Source organism: Mycteria americana, chromosome 3 (assembly GCF_035582795.1).
Source record: "Mycteria americana isolate JAX WOST 10 ecotype Jacksonville Zoo and Gardens chromosome 3, USCA_MyAme_1.0, whole genome shotgun sequence".
Taxonomy (NCBI): Eukaryota; Metazoa; Chordata; class Aves; order Ciconiiformes; family Ciconiidae; genus Mycteria; species Mycteria americana.
Window position 1 is genome coordinate 74,874,782 of NC_134367.1, and position 22,536 is coordinate 74,897,317.

General features: G+C 42.6%; 1 protein-coding gene across 1 annotated transcript in view; it reads right to left on the bottom strand.

Annotated features, from left to right (window-relative positions):
* The window catches only part of GRM1 (glutamate metabotropic receptor 1), a 194,203-nt gene that overhangs the window by 15,606 nt on the left and 156,061 nt on the right, over positions 1-22,536 (bottom strand). The window contains exons 5-7 of the mRNA XM_075499053.1: positions 22,127-22,295; positions 20,140-20,266; positions 13,644-14,574 (exon numbers count right to left, since the gene is read on the bottom strand). Coding sequence (XP_075355168.1) covers positions 13,644-14,574; positions 20,140-20,266; positions 22,127-22,295 — 1,227 coding nt within the window. The remainder of the gene's footprint in view (positions 1-13,643; positions 14,575-20,139; positions 20,267-22,126; positions 22,296-22,536) is intronic.

Here is a 22,536-nt window from a genome sequence, read left to right on the forward strand (position 1 = left end):
AAGCAAGGCCATGTCTTTTTGCTGTAGGAAGAGGAGCTGAATTTTCAATACCATTTGTATGAGCCAGGATCTGATAGAAGATTTCTGCAATATATTTCATTAAGGCAATAGATGAAGTCGGGAAGATGGACAGGTTTTCAGTACAAATTCATTTTTAAAACACAAGCCCTGAATGCCAAGCTAAGTGATGGTTGGAAATAATTGCTCTGAGTTTTAACTTAATTATGCTAATCGATGGCGCAGTGGCAGTTTTTGGAGAGAAAGAAATCATTACGAGCCGTGGAGCAAAGAGCACAGCAAGCAGGAGTGAGGTTATAGGGTGGTTCACCCTTGCCAGGCAGTGTGAGACATGCAGATAATTACCACCTGTGGGGGACGGAGGAGCGGGAGGGATTCACAACACGCTCGCTCTGTCGAGGTGCGAGCGTCTGCCGAAGAGGACGGAAGGGTCACGGTCACCAAGGAGAACATAGTCCCAGCAGGATGCCCAGAAAGACTCAGGGCTGAGCTGCATGGTGGAGGCAGAGCTAAGGCTGCGCTGCAGGTCGCCCCCAGGCCAGCAGCAGCCAGCTGTGTGCCCAGGGTTGCCCGCCGGCCCTCCCCGGCTGCTCCCTCCTGCTGCTCCCTCCACCCGCCCCTCTGCCCCAGCACAACCCGTGGTGCAATTGCTCAATCAGCTGGCAGGGAATGACAGGGAAAACTAATCTGGGTCACGGCTAAGCCAGAAAAAGAACAGGGGAAAAAAAAAAATTATCAGTTCCCTGCTCCAGTTCACAGCGTGGCCATCCAGGCTCTTGTCCCTGCCTGAGTGAAGGGACAGCATGAGGTACAGGAAGCCTTTGGGTGTCATTTCTGGCTTAGAGCAGCTTAAAGCATTTGTGGATTTACACGCTATGATAGCCGAAGTAGCCGCAGGCAAATCTCGGCTGTCCAGGACGGTGTCGGGAGAGATTTTTGAGATAACTTATATAACCCTAAGGATTCAGAAATGTGTATAACTTAGGTTTCAGAGAATATGAGAAAGTAAAGGGGAAAGGACTGTTCAATGAGTGGTGAGTACAGGGATCCCTGGGGCCATGCTTCGCAACCCACAGGAGCCTGTAGTGCCCACATGCATGAGCTCCCACTGCACACAGGCACACAAGCCCTCGCTACACACCCGTGCAAGCTCCCACTACACCCCCTGGGCCCACGCTGCGCACACGCGAGCTCCCGAGGACCCTTGCAGAGCTGCTGGATTGCCCCTGTGTGCTTGTGGCGTTAACCTGCCACCCGGGGTATACACGAGAGCTGGTGGCAAGTGCGGGTTAGCGACGGCTGGCCCAGCCCTCGCAGCCCATGGCTCGGCAGGGTTAACACCGCCCACGTGCTTAATCTGCTTGCTGGGCATTTTTTGCAGTCATCTGTGCTGCTGCAGCGATGCTTTCAAGCGTAGCCCCTTGTCAGTCTTTGTCAGTCTGCTCAAGGTAGATAATCCCTCCACGGGGGCTTACACAGACTCTGGGATTTGCTTTTTTGTTGTTGTCTGGTTGCTTTTTGGGTATTTTGCTGCTGGCTGTCTGGTTAGTTGGCTGGTTTCGGGGGCTTTGGGATGCAAAAAAATGAGTAACGTGGAGTAAGTCCCAATTTCCAGACAATGCTTGATCTGGGAATGCAAAGCTTGCAAGCCAACCAAAAATGGGCTGACTGAACCACCTGAGATGATCCAGCTTGTCCCGTGAAAAGAATTGGCCAGAGGAGAACATAGAAAACCATTTTCCATGGAAGTGGAGGGGAAGGCTAACAAGAGCTTGAAGTAAGAAAGCAATGAGCGCAGAAGTTCCTGGCTTTTACACAGTAAGGATGAGGAAGGATTTATAGTTTTCAAATGCCATGCTGGGTAAAGAGAAGGAGGGTATACAAGCTAGAAGGGGGCTTGCAGATGGGCATTAAACTGAGCCTGTGATTCTCTGGGGATACCTGGGACGGATCAGCCTGAAACTGCAAACACCAGCAAACCACCTACAAGTTAGGAGCTGCTAGAATCAGATCGGGGGCACTTGTTTTGCTGGAATTTAAGATCAGCTTTGACATCTCTGGCTGTGGTGCTGCAACACAGCTGAGCTAATCTGATGATTTGCTGCTGAAAGGGACAACTCTCACCCTGTTCCCCAAACCAGGGGCAGCAGGGACAGCTTCTCTGGTGCTGACATTAATGTTTATCTGACCTTGAGATCTGGCTCGAGGACAATCCAGGAGACAATAATTCACTTTTTTTCTTTTTTTTCTCTCTGTAAGGTTACTTTTACAGGGTGGAAGAAAACCACATCCTGCACACCACAAAAGAACGACAGAGCAGAGAAAGGGGAAACAGCTTAAGAAGACATAACTGAAGCAGTAAACTAGAAATGGTAAATTGTTTATAATGCAGTAATAAGAAGCCTGGAGCTTTTAGTTTTCAAGTGGGCTTTAAAGTGACAAATCGTGTGATTACTTCTAGCCTGCGCAATTGTTTGCTGTTTACAGTGATAATGCCTTTTAACCTATGCTTGTCAGGTGTGGGAGGCTGAATGCCAGAGCACATATATGCTCTGAAGAATTAGCTGACTTGTTATTTCAAGATTAAATAGTCTTTAACAACTTTAATGTGGAGGCAGATGTTCTATTGATACAATATACTTTCCTTTTCAACCCACACTTAAAGTGGTTTCTTAGAGTGCTTTGGCATAGCAGAGGACATAATTTCTGTCGTTGGCCATGATTTTTAGTGACTCTTTGGCAGTGGATGTCTTCTGTGTGGACATTAAACCTGTCACAGTCTGTTCTGCAGACTTCCAGACCTGGGTCTGGAAACCCCAAAGAAAGATCTGGCAATGCTGATTTTGCCCATTTAGAGTCACAGAGCTAAGAACTGGGAGAACAGAGGAAAGTGTGGCCAGATCTCTGCTCAGGGTGTGAATGGTACTCGGTGCATTTGGGACAGATGGAAAACAGTATCAGAAGACAAGTGAAAAAAGCATCAAAACACACTAGCTAAAAAAAATCGAAGTCAAGTGGGAAGCGAAGATGGAGATTTTGAAATTCCTCACTCTTCCCTTTACAAACTCTTAAATCACCATAGACAAAAATAAAGAGAAGAAAGAAAGTTGCTCCATTACAAACATCTGTGGGACAGGCATTTAGCAAAGACTACATGCAGATTTTGCACTGAGTAGTGCACCAGAAGTTAGCCGCCGCTTTGCCACGCATTGTATCCAGCACCAGTCTCTGCATCTTCTTCTGTGTTCTATGAAAGTAATGTGAAGAATGGAAACATTAGGATAGCGTTAAATGTTGTGGGAGGTAGTACAGGTGTTTGTAAATGAATGTGTCTAAATTTTGGGGTATTTTAAGAAAAATGGGCTTTGACAGGTGACTGGCTAGTGTGCTGTGTCCTGTCCCTGTAATAACTGGAACTCAGCTGCTGCTGATGGTAAGGCACAAAGGTGTGCAGGTTGTGGTCTCACAAAAGCTGCTGCAATCGGCAGTGGTTCGTGCTGTTGAGGCATATGATGCAAGCTGAAACTGCTTGACTTTTGTTTCCAAAGTTTAGTAAAACTCCCATTGTAAAAAATACTCCCAGCTCTGGGAGCACAAATAGTGGGAGGGAGCTAACCTGAGCTACTGCTGGTGAGAAATTTTTTCAAATCCTTCCTTAGGATAGGGAAGAGCTATGGAGAGCATTCCCAAATTATAGTGATGATATAAGTCAGAATAGTCAGGTCTTTGTGCCTCGGTGACAGCAGGCATCATCCTGACAAATTTGCTTTGAAACACATGACTGATCAACTGACAGAGCAATGTGCGGCCTCTTCCCACAGCAAACAAAACGTATGTGCTAGTGTCATCCACCAAGGGCTTCAAAGATATTTCTCTAATGAAACACAGAGCAATACTGGACTGAGACTAACACTATATAATCAGGATAAAACCCTGCTCAGACAATTTACTTTCTAACAGGGTGGAAAACCATACACACCTACGGTCCCTTAACAGAGATGGACCAGCTTCTCTCTCTGGGGGTGCGATTCGCCTATGAATTACAGAGTCTTGCTAAAAATCAGGTGCTCTGTCAGCATGCATTTGCAGCATCTGCAGTTTGGCTTGCAGTGTTTTGTTGTGTGAGGCATCCCTGAGCAAAGGGGAGCGCTCATCGCAGGCAGGGATAAGCTCGGTGGACGAGCCAGAATGCGAGATGCCTTTCACATCAGTGAAAGAGGTGACATCCAAGAGTGCTGTCCTCTTCTTGGGCTCTTATGTGCTTGTGTGTCCCTAAGCATGAAAAAGGATTAAATAAATTAGCAGTAGTTCTGCATTTCACGTTAGTAACTTTGCACTGAATTGCTGGGATGAATCAGACTACCATTTTTCAGACTACATCTTAATTTGAGGGAAAAAACAAACCCCTATATTAACTGTCTATAGGTGTGTATAGTGCTTGTGCTGGTTTATAGCCCTATCCGTATACAGAGAATATCAGAGATCCACATGATATCCTTCAGTACCCAGATTTTTGTTCACCTCTAAATTAGCTCAAAGACGTATGAAATCACAAGGTGGCTCAGAGATCCCTGCAGAATAAACACTTGCAAAACATCCTGTGTGTTTATTCTAGCAAGTATTTGTACATGAATTATCATGTGTTCATGAAATGTCACAGCTCTGTATGCTTCTGCTGAGAGGAGGTGAATAACTGAGGCACAGGGCTGAAACATCACACTTTAGAGGATAGGAAGGAGGTAAAATGCATTCTTGACTTTAAAAAAAATCTTAAAGTAGCTTCTAGGAGACTTGTATTTTAGTTCTTTATTCCATTTCCATTTTAATACGCTGAATTAAATAAATAAATGGCTGTTATGCTTTTAAAAATGATATTTCAGACCACCCCCCTTAAATATGGGTTGGTGTTTTTTTTTTTTCCCCAAGTATGTGCTTATGAGAGTTGGATTCTGACTTCTATATGTAATATAGGGAAATATCTAGGTTTTTAGGTGCTTATCTGGATGGAACCTTCAACACCTATTTATTTACCTGACACTCTTAAAAGGGGAAGATTTCTTCCTTATTTTTCTCACAGAGAGAATTCTAACCAAACCAATGTGAGATTATGGTGCTAAGCAGAGAAACATCGTTTGCTTATACCTACATGTGAACGCAATTGTTTGTTCACTCCCTGTTGAGTTGGTGTATTTTTGTAGCGTCCTAACTGGATTGTTATGACTACATTTCAGAATAAAAACGCAATAAATAATATATACAAATACAAAAACACAAGGAAATGTAATAAGTGATCCAGTCAAGCAAGAAATTAAATTACAAGTGGTGTCCTTATTCCTGTGTTTTATGCCAAGAAAGATACTGGCCTTCCCCAGGATTTCTGTAGTACTGCCTTTGCTTCCCTTCAGTCAGGAAGCAGAGATTGTGGTGCATAAATGTAAAACTCCTCTCTGATGTGATGATTGTGTATCTATGCGTCGTTAAGTATTGAGATTCATTATACGAAGCTGCCTTGTGCTACAGCAGTGCCCATAAGTAAAACAACATTTTGTGATTCAGCATCTTGAGAGCAGCAAAACAAGAGAAGGAGCTGTAGACCGAAGCTTCCAGGGAGTCCTTTGCTAAGAACGAGGCTGCACTCAGAGACCATTCCTTGGGTTTATGTCCTGTCAAAATCCCCTGGGAGAATGGAGTTGTGAATATCCATGAAAAGAAAGTGGCAAAACTGGACTGGCAACTTCTGAGAAAGGGAGGAAATTACATAAAACCTTACACGGCAGCCCTTTCACCGAAAGGGACCATCCAAAGAAAATGTGGCTCTGACTGGTGATGAAGAAGCAGAAGTCTGGATGGGAGCCCAGGTGCAGGTACTGTGCCCTGTAAACTAATTCAATATGACCTGGGTTTTGTCTGAGGGGGGTTTATCCCCACTGCTCTTACAGGGAGGCCACCACAGAACCTCATTGCTTTTCTTATTTATTTCTCTTAAACGTAGTCTCGGGCAGCCTCTGTTTGGTCACAGAAGGAAACCCAGAGGAATAAGGCTAAACCGCCAGATCTCTTGGCTTGTACTTAATGACAATCGTCCCAATCATATTGTATATCTGTCCCTGCTCCTTCTCCTCAGCATGCCTTAGGAGTGACATGTGATTGGTTATGCATGTGCTGGGACTCCCTTTAGCTGGGATAATCTGCAAGGAAAACTTGCAGTGCCTTATGCAGCCTTGCCCCTTATTTCTCATTAGATGGAAAAAGTAAACTCTCTATCTCCAGACTGGTTATATTGCACATATATACACCCATATGCAATTTGGTATATAATTTGGTATACACATTTGCCATGCCTGGTTTTTAAATAAATATTGGTTTTAGTATTCATTTACATCACTAGAAAGAATGTAAGTGTGGAAGTGACATCTCAGAGTTATTTGTCACCTATTCTGTGCTTTTTCAAATGCATGGGACAGAACTACATCATATCTATTAAAGCAAATGCAAATTCAAGGCTAAGAGGACAATATTAGATATAATTACATAGCTCAAATTTAATGGACAACTCTGCAGCAGGGCTAGAAGAGAGTGCTCTTGGATTATTAAGTTTCAGACTCCCTTATTTGTGTTTCTTTCCAATTCTTTAACATCAATTGTAAGAGTCCCTTTGGAAACATGTAACTGTCTTCTGGGAGTTTTAAATATTCACTTAAATCAATATACTGACAAGGACTGAACGGCTTGACCGAGTTTGTTGAATTTTCTTACTTGAAATTCCCATCACATACACGAGAGAACTGGGTAAGAGCTGGTACCTGTCACAGAGCTATGTGTCCACAAAATCATTAATGGTTTAAGTCCAGTAAACAGCCCAGCAAAGCCAGCAGACGTACCAACTGCCAAGAGAGATGTTTGGCATTAAAACCTTCAGCTGTCCCTGTGAGCATACAAGATGCTTTCCCAAAAACACACTGCAACCTCAGAAAAGGATGAAGGACTACGCTGCATACAGAAGCTAGGCAAATGCCGGGGAGGGCTGCGACAGGGAGGTGAGTCGGGCCAGACCGGGTGCCTCCTGTCTTCCCCATGACAGCTGTGGCACCAGGGAGCCACGCCAGAGCTGCCACAGCTCCACCCGCACTGCGAAGGAAGCAGACTCCTCCATGATATGCCCTGAGTGGGACGCAAGGGCCAACCAAGTGCCCTGTGGTTGTGGAGCCCCGTGCCCTGACGTGGAGCCGGGAGCCGTGCAGCCACGGACCAGCACAGCACCCTGCACCCCATGGTGCCGCTGCTCTACAGAGTCAGCGTTGAAAAGAGGGCCTGGGCGTCACTATTTTATCGCTAGATTACTGGAGAGATCAGACATACGATGACAAATACATCATTTAAATAAATAACCTAACCTGTCCTGTATAATTTTTCCCACTATCTTTTCTTTTTCTTTTTAATCTTTGTGTTAATTTTCACGTGCAGGAGCTTACAACCTTTCCGCTGTTTCAAAATTCTCTTCCGTAATATGCCTTTCCGCTCTGGGGTAAGCCTCAGCAGGATGGCTGTGCAGGCACAGCAGGTTTAAAGGCCTTCTTGAAAGTGCCTTGGAATTTGGTATTTTCCAAGGTCTGTAATGGTAAAAATAAAGGGCTGTCTTATTGTGTATGCAGTACTTCTACAGGACATAAGAAGTTTACCCACTGCATCAATTTTCTAAATTGCAAAGCAAGCTAGCCTACCATTTCCTACTAGATTCAGGAATTGTCTCTATACTGGTTTGGCAATGCTTTAAGAAGGTAAAACTACACCAGACAGTAATCTGTACAACAAGCATTTAAAGATAATTCTTACATGCTGCAGGCTAGGTGTCACAATTTAGGACCAAACATAGTACTTAAATATATTGTAGACTTCTCAGATTGAGCTCGTGTCCTGAAGTGCAGGAGTTTAACAGTATATTCTCTTTTATAGGAGAAGGTACAATGGTGACCAGTTATTATTAATCCTTCTTGCACTTTCCACTAAATCTTGTTTCATATCTTTTGATGCATTTCAGCCAGAGTGAAATACTCCCTGTGCAGCTGTGCCAGGTTTTGTTCAGTTTTCACACACTTTAGCCTCCAGAGGTCAGGACAAAAGCCATTGTTCTTACTTACATTAAAAGTGTTTCCCTGTCTTCTGTTCACACTTCTCTCCCCTCTCCCCTTGCCTCCATAACTCCCTGCTGAAAGATAGCATATTGACTGCATGGAGTATTAGCGTGAGAGCAAGAAGAGGGAATACTCTTGAGCATCTCTTCCTATGATGAGGCACTCGGGTTGGATCAAGTGAGAGGCTGTAAAAGATCTACATTTGTATGACTGCAACTGAACATGCTGAACATTTACTCTCTGTTTCTGGAAGCTCCAACTCTTGCCATGCTGCACTGTGCATTTGTCTCCTCCCACCACCACGAAAAAAACAGTGAAACAAAATGTCCTGCCTTCTGGACGTACTTATGCTAAGATTCCCCTCACTGTGTGTCTGTGGGAGGCTTTGAAAATGAAGGAGCTGAAGAGCCCAAAAGCCTTTGTGGACTGTGAGTCGCCAAGTGAAATGCGTCCCAGAAAAACACGGCATGTCAGCGCAGCTTGCTCAAGATGAAACGGCAACTCAGCAAGTCAGTTTAAAGAGAAAGAGTAACTTAAGAATACCTGGAGATAATTTTATAACTGGCAAAAGAAGAAAGCAGATGGTTCCTTAAACCTTGGTAAGGGAGCAGACACATTACTAGAGGTAACTGAGAAACCTGATTCCCAGCCAAAAAGCTGTATAGAGGGACCCAGTACAGAGGGAGAGAGGATGAAGAACAGGAACAGGCTTTGTAAAGGAAGCAGGGACACGTACTAGGGGATGTTGGGTTGCCCGACCCTTTTTACTGGAGTAAAATAAAGCCATTTTGAGAGATCCTTGGCCCAGGTGACTGCCTGGATGCTGCTTAGAGTGGATGCCTGTGAGAGCAGCCTAAAGGCATGGACTGCCAAAACATGTTAAAAAGATAAATAAAAACGTTTGGAAATATGTAAAAACAGTCATTCATTTCTGAGGGCAGACAGCTGGAGGAAGAATAATTGAATGCAAATATATTAAAATTACAAGGGGGAAGCAGGTGGCTTATGCATTAATGTGGAGTCCTGGCCACTCAGTGAGTTTTGCTAGTTGGCCTTTCCATCAACTCAAATTTTGCTACACAACTTATGTTGACAACTAAATCCTTACTTACTCTGATTCAAAAATGCACTAAAGTGGTGTCCAGACCTGAGGTCTCAACCATAAATTTAAAATCATTTATATGAGAAGACCGAGGCAGCAGCTAAACATCACTGCCAAACCTGGAGCTAATTATCCAAAGATGCACAAAGAACTTATCCCCTCTGGTCCCATCTGCAACACTGATTCTTCTCATGCCACTGCAGCCTGAAAGAAGTGTGGGAGAAGAGGCAAGCCTTGTTATGTGTCTCAAGCTCTATTTGAAATGTGCATGTGGACTATAGAAAAGCAACACAACAGACCTGCAAGCTGCAGGCCTGGCTCCAGCCTCCTGCACATTGAGTAGGGTTCATTTGAAGCAGGGGCTGGAGAAGGTGTTTCCTGAGTCCTCCTCAAGATCAGCACCTTCAGTGTCACTGGTTATTTTTTCTGCACGTAGAAAGGAGCATTGCTTCCTCAGGGAAGCAATCGTACAGGCACTGTACAAGAGTGCTGCTCTTCAAGCTGATTGACCCTCGTAGAACAAATTTGTGGTCAAGAACAAGGCTAATGATCACAGCAAGATCCATATCCAAAAGTTACAATCTCACAGCTGGAAAAAAACCAAGAAAATATTAAAAAGGCTCTCCTAAAAAATGCTGCGATGTCATCGTCCTGTAACAGCCAGGATCTCATAATGTCATCAAGACGCAAACTCTAACAACAAATGTCCCCACAAAGCTTCAATAAAAGCAGCAGATATCACTCTCAATCTCTCCTGATGGAGCTGTTCCATTTTTTATAAATATTTAAATATTCATTTGACAAGAGGGCGAGACTGACAGTAGCTCAGTACTGAAGACACTCACGAGGGATCTCTCAGACCCAGATTCAAGTTCTCTCACAGAATAAGACGAAGTATTTCTCTAGGGTTTGCATCAGGATTTTTTTCTCTGTTCCAGGACGCTTTGCTGGTCAAGAACAGAGAGAAAGGAGGAGACTTGCCCTGGGACAGTGCATAGTCCGGTTATAGGGTGTTCACCTGGGAAGTGAAGGAGAATCTCTTAACCTCAGTGAGTGCCTTAACTAATGGCTGTTGGGGTAAAGTTCCCTCACACTTTCCCAATGCCTTCATCCCTCCGTGGGAAAAAAAAGAAAGTCCTCCTGGCCCAGAGAGGATCTGTTCCACCAAAGCCCAATTCTATGAAACATTTTGAGAGGACAGAATTTTCTGATGGAAAACATATTCCTCTGGAAAGTTCCCAACCAGGTCTATTTAAAAGAGTGCTGGCTGTAATTGCTCGCAGTTTAATTCAGCCAAGTAAGATAGAGTTCAAACCCTTGTGATTGCACATAGCATCTTCAGAGTGCAACAGATCAGTAAAGGCAGTCTGCTTTGTTATTTAAGTGAAGACCAGTCTAAACAATTTATTTTCATTGAAACTCTGTTGGTAATGCAGCTGGGACAGACATTTTTCAAGAGGACTTCCTGACCTCTGTATCAGCACCAGATGTAGCTGAAGGTTTTAAATTGACTAATAGTTCCTATGTTAACAGACTCCCCTGGTTAATTCTTTTGCTCTACTTTAGGAAGGAGAAAGGAAGAGTGGGTTGGCTTGCTCTAGTCCCCAAGCTATACTAGTTAAACTAACAGCACAAGATTGCATGTGAGTGCTTTATCAAGGCTTATGTAAGTTTGACTTGCCCTTGTAAATGTAAACCAGTTTCCATTTTTAAAACTAACTCACTTTATATCTGCACACCAATTTAATTTAGATGGGTGCCACTTTTCTGTTTACAATTGGAATTCACTGTTTGGTACAGACAGGAAAAGAGAGATGAAAATTGAAACGTAGAAAAAGAAAAGCTAGGAAGAGAGAGAAGAGATAACAAGAAAATGGATGGAAAGTTGTAAGACAGCTGGAAAAGAAATCTTTTGAGTGAAGCACTGCTGGCCACTTACAGACAGAAAAATGTGGCCATAGAGAGGGACAATTACAGAATCAAGAAAAGCAACATACTCAGGGATCTGAGTTACTGAAAAACTGGCAAATAAATCCCAGATTTTGATAGGAAATGAACAAAACATTGAAAATCAGCCTGGAAGCCATTCCTGTGGGCATTAAGCATGTTCCAGTAGTTTCAAGTCCTGTTTCAAGAAGGACCTGACTACACATTTGAGTTATCTAGGTGCTTCAGAGGCTCCAGCAAATTCTACTTTTTCCTTCTTGGTTTCCTCAATGACTCACTTCTTTATCTGCATCAGCGCAATGTCCTCACAAGCTTTGCAATGGACTCTGCTAGGAGCTAAAATACCCTCCAAAGCCCTGAAATGACTTTTTGTGCTGTCTTGTGACTTTATTTCCAAAGCTGCGTGTTTGTGTACTACACTGCTTTCAGGTCTCTATGCCCGTGTTCAGAGAGGTATGCTGTCTTCCTCCAACAGCAAGCCCAGCACGCCTCCGCATCTGTGCTGGTTTAGGTGAAGAACATAGCAGTAATGCACAAGAGGTTTAGGTCAGAGGTTGGGATTTTGCTGTGTAAAAGATCTGGAGATTTGACCTGAGACAAAAAAGCGTATTAACTAGGTGTTGAGCTTTTAGTTTAGAAGAGCACCTTAAAACTCTGTAGGGCTTTTTTTCTTCATACACTCACACAGGCTCAACAGAGAGGTCAAGAAAATCTTACTAAAATTATGCAACAAACAAATTTCTAAAAGGCTCAGGTAGGCCCTGCTGTTTTTTTAAGGTGACAATGCTGGGGGGGAAGCTCGGTTTTTGAACAGGATGAAATATTTTCTCATATTATGAACTGTATTCTAAATATATTGCATTTGGGTCTTTTAAAGTACAATTTTTTCAGCGACAGTAGCACAACAAAGAATTAGTTACTAAGGTTCTCATGATCTAAAATACTCAATAGTCCTTTTTTTGTCAGACATCATCTTAAAGATACCAACAGTGTCAGCCAGACACTATGCTGCAGAGACACCACACTAGTTTCTTACAGACATGTAAGACCCCAACGTCCATAGAGTCAGAGGAAGGTGGATCAGGCTCCACCTTTCTATTTGCATGGAATTCAGGCTCTTGAGCTACAGATATTTTTGGCCATCTCCCTGCATGGGGGGCTCCCAGGGCTGCCTGCCGCTCCCAGCTCCCTCTCTGTCTAGCTCAGGAGCTGGCAGTCTGATTGCGGCCTCTGTGGCACACTGAGCTGTGTATCTGGGTTGCTTATGTCTCCATTCCCTTCTCTTCTGACCCCCTGTCTGGCAACAAAATAAAAAGTATTGAAATAGCATAAAGGCAAAATTGAACACAGCATGGGTTTTCTACAGTATTACCTTCATCCTTATCCCTTCCATCTCCAGGACATATGAAAACAGTTCTTATGCAAACAGAATTGAAACCAACTCGAGTGACTCAGAGAAACCTACAGATCCCAAAGAGCTGGAAATTAACTGAATTTTAATTCTATCAGGAAGCTCAGAAATGTAGACTTCACTGGTTCTTTATTATTTTGATAATTTTTTTTAATTGGGACAAAAATAATCTAAGCTCATGTCTAGCCCTATGGTGCTTCTTTAAAGATTAAAAAGCAATAAGATAATAAAGAATGCAAATGTTCAGACAGCTGCTCACAGGGAGATGCTGTTTGAAGTAACAGTTCTCTCTCCCCCTCTGCTGCAGCTGGGTTACTTTTAATTATTAGAAAGGAAAATAACAGGTTCAATAGATGTGGATGCAAGTTCATTTTCACCATCAGTTGACTTCTGCAACTTTCACACCAACACTGGGTTTGCGAAAATGGACAAGTTTACACTAGTGATGATTAAGAGTATTGTTCATAAATCTGAATATTAAACAGAGTGTAGGGATAGTATGAAGGGTGCTTTTGGATCACAATCATGAGGACTGTCACAAAACACTACCTGAAAAACTAATGTTCAATCCCCAGCTTTCACACACACACCCCAGTGGCCTTAAACAAGTACATGTGATTTACAACCACTCAGACATAGATTTCTGGTCCCCTTTCCCAAAAGGCTACAACAGCACCTCAGTTTGAACATGATGCAGAGCAACTGCACACAGGGGCGTGAGATCCCCATCACATGCACGGAGAGATGGGAGAAGCTGCAAATGGAGCTTGGTTACTCTGCCACTGCCTGACCTGCCCCAGAGGTAGAGGGAGTTGTGTACAGGGCTGCCTTTAGAGCAGGAGAGAAAGTAAGACGCAACATGTCAGTATCCAGCTGAGGCTTAGATCTAAAGGATCATTTCCACCTTGTCTGCTACATGTGAGATGAAAAACTGTTACATACCTTACTATTCAGCAGACTACGGTCAACCAAGAGAGGATGGCAAAGAGAGGGACATATACAGATAGATGTATACCTGTAGTCAATCACTTACTTTGGATTTCCAGCCCCTGGCTTCTTTCTCCGGAATATGTTGAGGAAAGTGTTGGACTTGCAAGGCGCCTTGCCATCCCCGACATGCATACGCACCACATCTGAGGTGGTGAAGGCACTGCGGACATTCCTCTCAGGCTTGGCTATGATGATGTACATCTTAGGAGTGAACATGCACCCCAGTGCCACCGTCACGCTCAGGCTCACTGCAAAACAGGTGGTGATGATCTTGTAGTTGCTCCCGAAATAGATAGGCACAAAGGCCAGCCAGATGATACAAGTTGTGTACATGGTGAATGCAATGTACTTGGCCTCATTGAAATTGGCAGGCACATTGCGAGTCTTGAAGGCATAGTACGTGCAGCTCATGATGAGGAGTCCATTGTAGCCCACAGGAGCCACGACGCCTAGGTTGCTGGTGTTGCAGATAAGGTAAACTTCCTTAATGCTGGGGTAGGAGAGGATGGGCATCGGGGGCTCCAGGATGATCAGCGTGATCACCAGTGTCAGCTGCACGCTGATCAGAATGGAGGCAATGACCACTTGGGCCCATGCGCTCATGAAACGTGGCTTGCGGGTACAGATCTTCTTTTTGCTGCCTGCCAGGATGCGCGCAATGCGGTTGGTTTTGGTCACAAGGGCAGAATAGCACATGGCAGAGGAGAGACCCACCAGAAGGCGCTGGAGGTAGCAGGATGTCGTGGTGGGTTTAGCTATAAGGGTGAAAGGGCAGACGTAACCCAGAAAGATGCCAGCAAGGATAATGTAGCAGAGCTCCCGGCTGGAGGATTTGACAACAGGGGTGTCCCTGTAGAGCACAAAGATAAGGGTGACAAACATGGTGACCAGGATCCCCAGGCAGGAAAAGACCACAGCCACAATAGACTCTATATTGCTCCACTGGAGGTACTTTACAGGGATGGGTTCACAGCCTGCAGTGTACAGAAAAGAAACAGAGTGTTAGAAAGATAGCTGCTTGAAAAAATAACTTTTTTTTCTGGCTGCCAATAAAATCCAAACATTAGCTTATGCCTATGTGCCATGGATTATTAAAACCATTGGACAAAGGAATGAACTGCAGCACAGAAAAGTTTGGATGAAATATGTTCAAAAAACAGCCATCAATTTTGAGTGTCCCAAACATTTAATCATGATGCTACAAAGGGAAATGAGATTTGGAAATTTTTTCATAATTTTTCTTGAGATACCTGCGGACAAGCCCCAGCATATCAAAGGCAGAGCCGGGAACAGAACCCAAACAAACTCAGCACCGTCCCTTCATTTCAGCAGGGAAAGGATTGTTACAAATCAGAATGGGTAGCTTTTTGACCTCTTCAGACTAACTTATTTTAATCTTTACCAAAATCACTATATCTTGACCCACCACATTTTTGTGAAGGTGATTTTATAAATAACAGAAATTAATTAGAGATCTATGGGCAGAAAACCAGTCATAAATCCAAAGCTGTAACGGAACTACACCATAGATACTGTATCTTCTTAGTAGATTTCTGCTTTTTTTTCTCTTAACATTACCTTATTCTCATTTTGTCAAACCCTCTGCTCATTGTTTTTCCACTAAATAATGTAATTTAATTCTTATGGAAAAGCCAAACCTACAAAATATGCATGCCTTCAAAAAATAACTGCAAAGGCTCTCCTTTATGACTATGGTGTGCAGACATAGGTATCAGTTAAGATGGTACTTAACTGCTCTCTCCCACACTCAAGTTAAAGGAGTGTCTCTGTGCTGAAGATGTGCTGAAGATGTAATACCAGCAATAAACATTACAGAGAAAATAAAATCCTCTGTGTTAATAGGATGCTACAGTTGTGAAGCTGAGTTACTGAAAACCTCCATTCTGGCATTTCCTAATTTCTGTTCTTGACTTAATAGTGCCAAAATGCTTTTAACATGTTTACGTGTCCCAAGGTAAGTATCCATGGCCTCTTCTACTTCTTGTTTCTATCATCATCCAGTTTCCCTTGGACCCAGCTCACCTTTTGTGCCTTCCCCCCCCTCTCAAGTATCTTTCCTCCCAGTCCCTCAGTGTTCCAGTCTAAGTTCTCCTTCCAGCTCATTTTTTTCCTAGCCAGTCTCCTCTCCACCCAGATGTCTCCATTACGAACACTGCTGGTCCAGCTTTTAACATCCTGGACCGGCTGCTCATCACCTCTGCCTGTCTGGGTTGTTGGACGCGGCTGAGAAGAGCAGGGAAAAGGCGGTGGTGTCAGCGAGATTGTAAGACAGGCATTTTTTTCCTCTCAGTTTTGCTGCTAAATCTTAGCAAGGCCCCTGATATTGTGATGAGCAAAAGTCATGCTCAGCCCCTTCCTCCTCAGTATGAAGTATATCTGCAGAAACCAACCTCTTTGAACTAAAAGCTTCTGAGGCCCACAGTTTTGCTCAATTTATATACATCTTCCACAGGGTGACACAAAATTACCAACTGATACCTATACCAAAATGTAAAGTCCTTCCTTCCAAATATAGGTGAAGTAAGCAGAGGTATGGATCAGGGTTGAACAGTTTTACTGTAACCTCATTTTGAGAAACAGAAGAAGAAAAAAAGGGTTTTTGTTGAAATTAAAAAAAAATCAGCCTGAGGCAAAGTCCTGACATGGAAAATTTCTGCTCAAACTTTTAATGTCTGCCAATGTCATATGAACTGAAAGAATGTCTTATAATTCTGTACTCTTTGTTGGTAAGAGTACCCGGCTGACTTAACTACAGGTAATGATGTTACAGGTACCTGTACCGTCAAAACCAATAGAAATTATAGTATGTGTAACTGGAGGTCTTATTTTATAAAGGAAAGGAATTCTGTTTTGCTCAAAGTGGTCTGTTCAACACTCAGATAGGTGAGGAAACCCATTCTTCCAACCAGTATTTTTATGGTGAAATATGAAGGAAAAGATTTTTATTAGAAGTGGGAACGTCTGGCCATTGGCCACAGCAGCCCTGAGTGGAAGTTGGCTCCTTCTTTGATTTAATAAAAGACTAAGAATCAGAAGCTCCTGCTCGTTGATTAATACATGCAAAGCTCTTTTTAAACAAGAAGTCAGTCTGTGGTTGCTGGAAGGGTTAATTTTCAATGTGGGCTTTAAGCTTAGCAACATCAAGCCATACTCATATTATTCCATCTTAAACGATATTTTCAGAACCTTAGCCCTGATTCAGCATGGTAGTTAAGCCTATCGATTGCTTTAAGCTTATCCTGTATAAGGTCTTAGAAATCTGTTTTGTTAAATCAGTGTAATTCCTGTGCACCAGCAAGCCCCAAGAGCCACATATGCTACAAACATTGCAAAAAGCTGCTGCACTGCTTATATCAGCAAACAGTTGTTGGTTGTCAGCACCTGTGAAGGTGGGTCATTTCCCAGCTAGGAGAAAGTGGGCTAGGGAACCTTGTTGAGACTGAGGGATGATACCCAGGAAATGGTGTACCTACAGGTTTAAAAAAAAAAAAACAAAACCACAAAAATCCCCCCAAAACCCCACAACAACTAACCCAGACCTCAAAAAATCAGAGAATTAGTGGCAAAAGCTTCACAGTTAAAAGTTTCTAGTAAAAAGCTGTTTGGTAGCTTTCATCTACTGTTTTCCCTGCACTTTAACCATGAATCATTTCCTAGAGCAGAAGGCTAATCGATTTTTTAATTTTTTTTTTAAATTATATTCATACTGCAAGGCCAATAAGACAATCCAGGATGTTTTCTGAGGTCATTAACACATCCCAGGTAACTGATGGCCCCAAACCTTTATGATTCATTTCATAATAACTCTATAAAACTTCCTGTCCTATCTTGTTTTATTGCTTATTTAAGATGATTTATGTAAACTGGGTTTACTAGCTTGACATTCATTCTTCTTCTATTAGATTCTGATACTATAAAAGACATCTCTTCTTCTTGGCACAAGGCCTTAAGATACTGGTTTTAGTGACTATTTGTCAGGTCAGGTTTTTATCATCTGTGGTGAGAAATCCTTTGTGCCTGCTGACTCCACTTCACTGAACACATATTTAGGGGAAGCAATCTAAAAAAAATAATTTGTACATTTAAAAATAACATTAAAATGTCAGGAAAGTATTGCTGAGCAACAGAGACTGATTTCAAATGGAGAGAATGAGCACCTTGAAAAGCATGTTTTAGGAAATGGGTTAGTATGTGCTTCACGTTTCTTAAAGGGACTGAGGATTTTAGAGGCTCCATCTGTGATGGCAAATGGGACTAAAACTGCATACATGTTTAGCATTTAAGATTTAAGGCAAAGGGAGAAACAATCTGAAATGTGAGATGTTAATGTCTGTGTCTAGATGCTATGGTGACTGGCAGGGTATGAATACAACACACAGAAGCAAGCTATAAAAACACATTTGATGGGAGAAAACCTGGCAAGAAAAGAGAATTACAAATTAAATGGTATCAATGGTGACTCCCACAAAGTTCAAGAGCCAGAGTTTATCTAGCTTAATCTCCCTTTTCTAAAGGTTAGGATGGCATCAGCTTCTCTTCACAACTTTGTACTTTGTAATGCAATTCAAATAAATGAATTGCAGGGGTTAAAAAAGGACGTTTTTTCCTCAGTAAGACAGAATGAAGAAGCTGTGCAGGAGCAGACTGCCATTTTGATGTTCTCTAGGAAATCAGTTGATGGCTATGCTGTCATTTGGCTGATGCTACTGTGATTTTAGAACAGCAGCAGTCCAGTCTCCTTGCTGAGAAGAAACACAAATCAGCAGGTCATCTACTGATTTCATTAAAAGTTAATAGATTGCAACATGCCCCTGAGATTTTTTCCAGCACTGATGCTTTCCTCAACTCCTTTCAGCAGTGCCTGTCATTTTGACATGCCCCCTTTTGAGCTATTTTGGGCAGCTGGTAGCACTGAACCATATTCACTCAAGTGCACATTGATCTCTCACTGTGTTCTTGTTCTGCCTTATTGATTAAAAAGAAGACCCAGTTTTCTTCCCTGAATAGTAGATACAAACAATTCTGTGAACCTCCAGGACTAACAGAACCTGGTTGTCTATGGATATCTGCTTTAAAATTAGCAGACACTGCTGTCCTAGGAGGTGGGAGTTGAATACGAGCTTTTCCAATGGTCAGGACATTTATGAAGGTTGCTGTGGATTTTCTGGTGTCTAGTAATACAAGACATTTTTCCACAATTGGGGGCCTTACAGAAGGTATTTTTCAAGAACTCCTCTTCCTACAACCCCCTTACATGAAACTTGAAGGAACTGAATGATCACTGAGATTTCTGTATCCTGACAAGTCTGTTTGAAGTAGGTTCAGTTGCACACCAGAGAGAGAGCAGGGGGGCGGGGGGTTGGGGCGAGAGCTATGGGATATAGACAGATACACACGCATCTGGGACATGACCATAGCTTATTTGCCATAGAAAACCAAGACAGAAAATGGGTCAAGTTTCCTGGTTTATTGCAATTAATAATATAGTTTTAGCTGGAGAAGTGGCCAGCTTTCCCTCTCAAAAGAAATCCTCTGAAAGCTCACTTGGCTTCAGTGACTAGCTTAACAGTATCTCTTGGAACTATTTAATCAAGGTTTGAGTACTTCATCTACGTGTTAAACACTGCAGCAACATCTAGTTGCCAGCCAGTCATATTAAAGGATAAAGATGTGGTAAGTTGCGCATTTGATCTTCAGCTAGGTGGTCAGATTGTTTCTCTGACTAGGAATGACACCCTGCTGAATACTGGCAGCCAAGATTTGCAGATGCGGCATGGGGCAGAGGTGCCAGTAGTCTTTTACAGTGTTACAAAGCAAACCCAAGGTCAAGGTGGTGCTTCTCAGTGCATTAAATCTATTTTCTTGGGGTAATGGTTACTGCAAAGCCCAGAGCAGGTGTGGAGGTTGACCTTGATAGGTACAAAATAACAGAAAGATGCCATAGCATACAACTCAACCAAAGCATATACACAGGAGAGACCAATTCTAGCTGTTTCCCTTTCTTCTGCCAGCCTTTCTACCAGCCTTTCTTAGGATTTTGTTGATGTTCCTCTTGCTGGTGGGTGCAGTGAAGATGATCTTTATACCAGATGAAAGTCTGGTAGTCAGTTACTGAGTGGCCTGAAATCCCAGATAAAGTATCACTAATTGCATGGTAGAACCATCAGAAAGAGTATCAAGTCAATCTGACAAGGATGGACGTGATAATCACGGCTAAAATTGCAGCAAATGCTGCTAAGTTCATTAGTAGTCTTAACAGCTTTACCAAAGCTTATGCTAACTGAAGGTGAGGAAGAGACTATGTCATTTCTTCTTGGTAGAAATTTTGCCATCTTTATTGTCACTGCTGTTGAACTGAGCCAAAGATATAGCACTTTTCACTCACCCTAAACTGCATTGGGATGTACATTTAAGTATGTACCTTTAATATCTCTGCATGCTGCCACCTGCTCTCCATCACACACCGTTCTCCTTGTGCCCTGTAAAATGGGAATGCATTTGGAGGGACACGTCCCTACCTGTCAGGTCAGCATTAGGCCACCAGCCAAGCTCACAGGCTTTACATGTGAATTCATCCTGAACAAATTCATTCTCCTTGCAAGCAGTGCAAATCCAGCAGCAACTCACTTCTCCTTTCCTGATCACCTGTAATGCAAAATACATCCTCAGCTATCATCTTCTATAAGACAGCACAGAAGCCTCCCCAGCAAACAGATACCACCTGCACTGTTTAAAATATGACAGGATTCCTGTGTATGGCACATTTCAAACAACTAGAAAACATGAATCCTGATTCTGTATCTACCCCTGCATATTAAAATTTGTGCTTAGAAGTTCAAAGATAATCTCTGGGGACAATTCTGTTTTGTTTTCGGGGAGCAGTTCTGAGTTAAAGTACAAAACCATTTTCTCTTTGGTACAGAGGCATGGTGAGTGTTATATTTTCAATCAAACTTGAGAAGAGGCTTAATCTGAGAGATGGTTCAGGTCAGGACAAGTAGCTCAGCCCACGCTTAATATCTATTGCATAGTAAAAAGCTGTAAACAAAGTCAAAGTTTAGAACAAAGAGCGATTCATGCATATACATATATATATATATATACACACAAGCACATGCACACACACATAAATTCCAATTTACATGGAAGTCTCTTTGGGGCTCATTACACTAGTGTAAATAGAAATTCAAATAAGAGCAAATTAAAAATATACTCCTAAAAGGATGTAATGGGTCCTAGTAGAAAATAAAACCAATATGCAGTGACCAAGCGCATGCTTCGGAACAGCTATTTTGGAGACAAATGTCCCTGAAAGCTGTATCTTTCTCTGCTGTGGAGGCTGCTAAGTGTAATGATCCAATGTTGAAAAGACGGTTTCCTTGTCTTGACTCCTAGTTTCATTACGCTGAGCCTGAAAGAAAGATTAAGGATATCTCCAGCTCATGGGGCTCCAACAAAGGCTCTGGCTCTGTTTGCCAGAAAGGAGGAATCCAGCCTTCTCTGCAGGATCTTCCTATCCATCTATATGCAGAGCTAAGTGCGGTAGTGAAATACAGAATGTTTGTTTTATTGAATGCTGGCTTTGTGGGCTTTTTTTGTTAACATTTCCTCCTGCAGTCTGTGGAGAGAGTCCAATAGACTTCAATGGGAGCCGAAGCTGGTATTTTGAATGCATGGTGTTTACATATACACACATACACAAACTGCACAATCTCAAAAACAGGGAAAAGATGTTTTGGAGGGTAGTAAATACCGATAATGTTTCCCCTCCAAGATTGTTGGAGTATGTCACTACGCCTTTGCCAAATCATCAATCACTTATTGCTTAGAGTAGCAATATAGAATTAAAAAGCTGCAAATGTGCTTATTAAAAGAAATTAGAAAGGAAGGTCTGCTCTAAGGTGATTTGCCTGAATGGGCTTCTTGCCATTTTAAACTTACTGCATCCATACCATTTCGACAGCAGTGAACATGTCTTTATGTCATCCAGACATGGCAGGTGGCAAATTATTTGTAGCTTGATACAAGTACTATTGTTTGGTAAACAGAGTGATTTCATTTGTATTTCCATACCTCCTGTTGTGAACATGAGATACAAATAGGCTTTTTTTTTTTCCTTTTTCTTGCAGGTGTTATTGCTGGAACAAAATACTGGATTCCCATGGGTCACGTTATTTTCAGGATCAGCCCCCAAGTGAATCACAGCCATTGAATGTTGTAGGCAATGACTAAGTTAAAATCTTGTTCTCTCTTGCATAAGGTGAAATTCAAATCCTGTCATGCTAGAAGGTTCTGCATCACTGCAAAGGGAAAGTTTAGAAAACATGGGCCTGTATATGGGATTGTAAGAGTAAGATGGTAATCTAGGAGTCTTTCTGTACTTTTGGCTTTCTTGATGAAAAGGAAGCCTTGTCCCTTGGCTTGAAAGAAGCTTGCTTGGGTTTAGGGAAAAAACAGACTGGTTATTCACATTTCTATAGTAGAAAGTAAGTGTCTGAGGCACACCTTAATTTGGCCCTTCAAGCAAGGCTCGCTGCACACCGATCGGACCATTCCACTCTTATTCATCTGAATCCTGTAGTCATCGATGTTGAGCACGCCCTCATGCCAGGTCCCAATGAGGACGTAGTCGTAGCGGTTGGGCTCTATGTACTGCAGGTTCATGATATCATACCTGCAAGGGAAAAAAGAGAAAGTGAGTCACCATCCTGCAACACGAAGGATAAAAATTTACCTTGCCCTTCTCCTTCTACCTCCATAACTATTCGTGTCATCCCTTAACACCAGGGACTAGAGTTTCACAGAAACACCAAATACTGTAGGATTTGCAGCAGAATCATGGGAAATGACAGCTCTGATTGCCACACAATTACCAACTGCCTGCCCTGCTTACATAGAGCTGTGGGTAAAAAGTT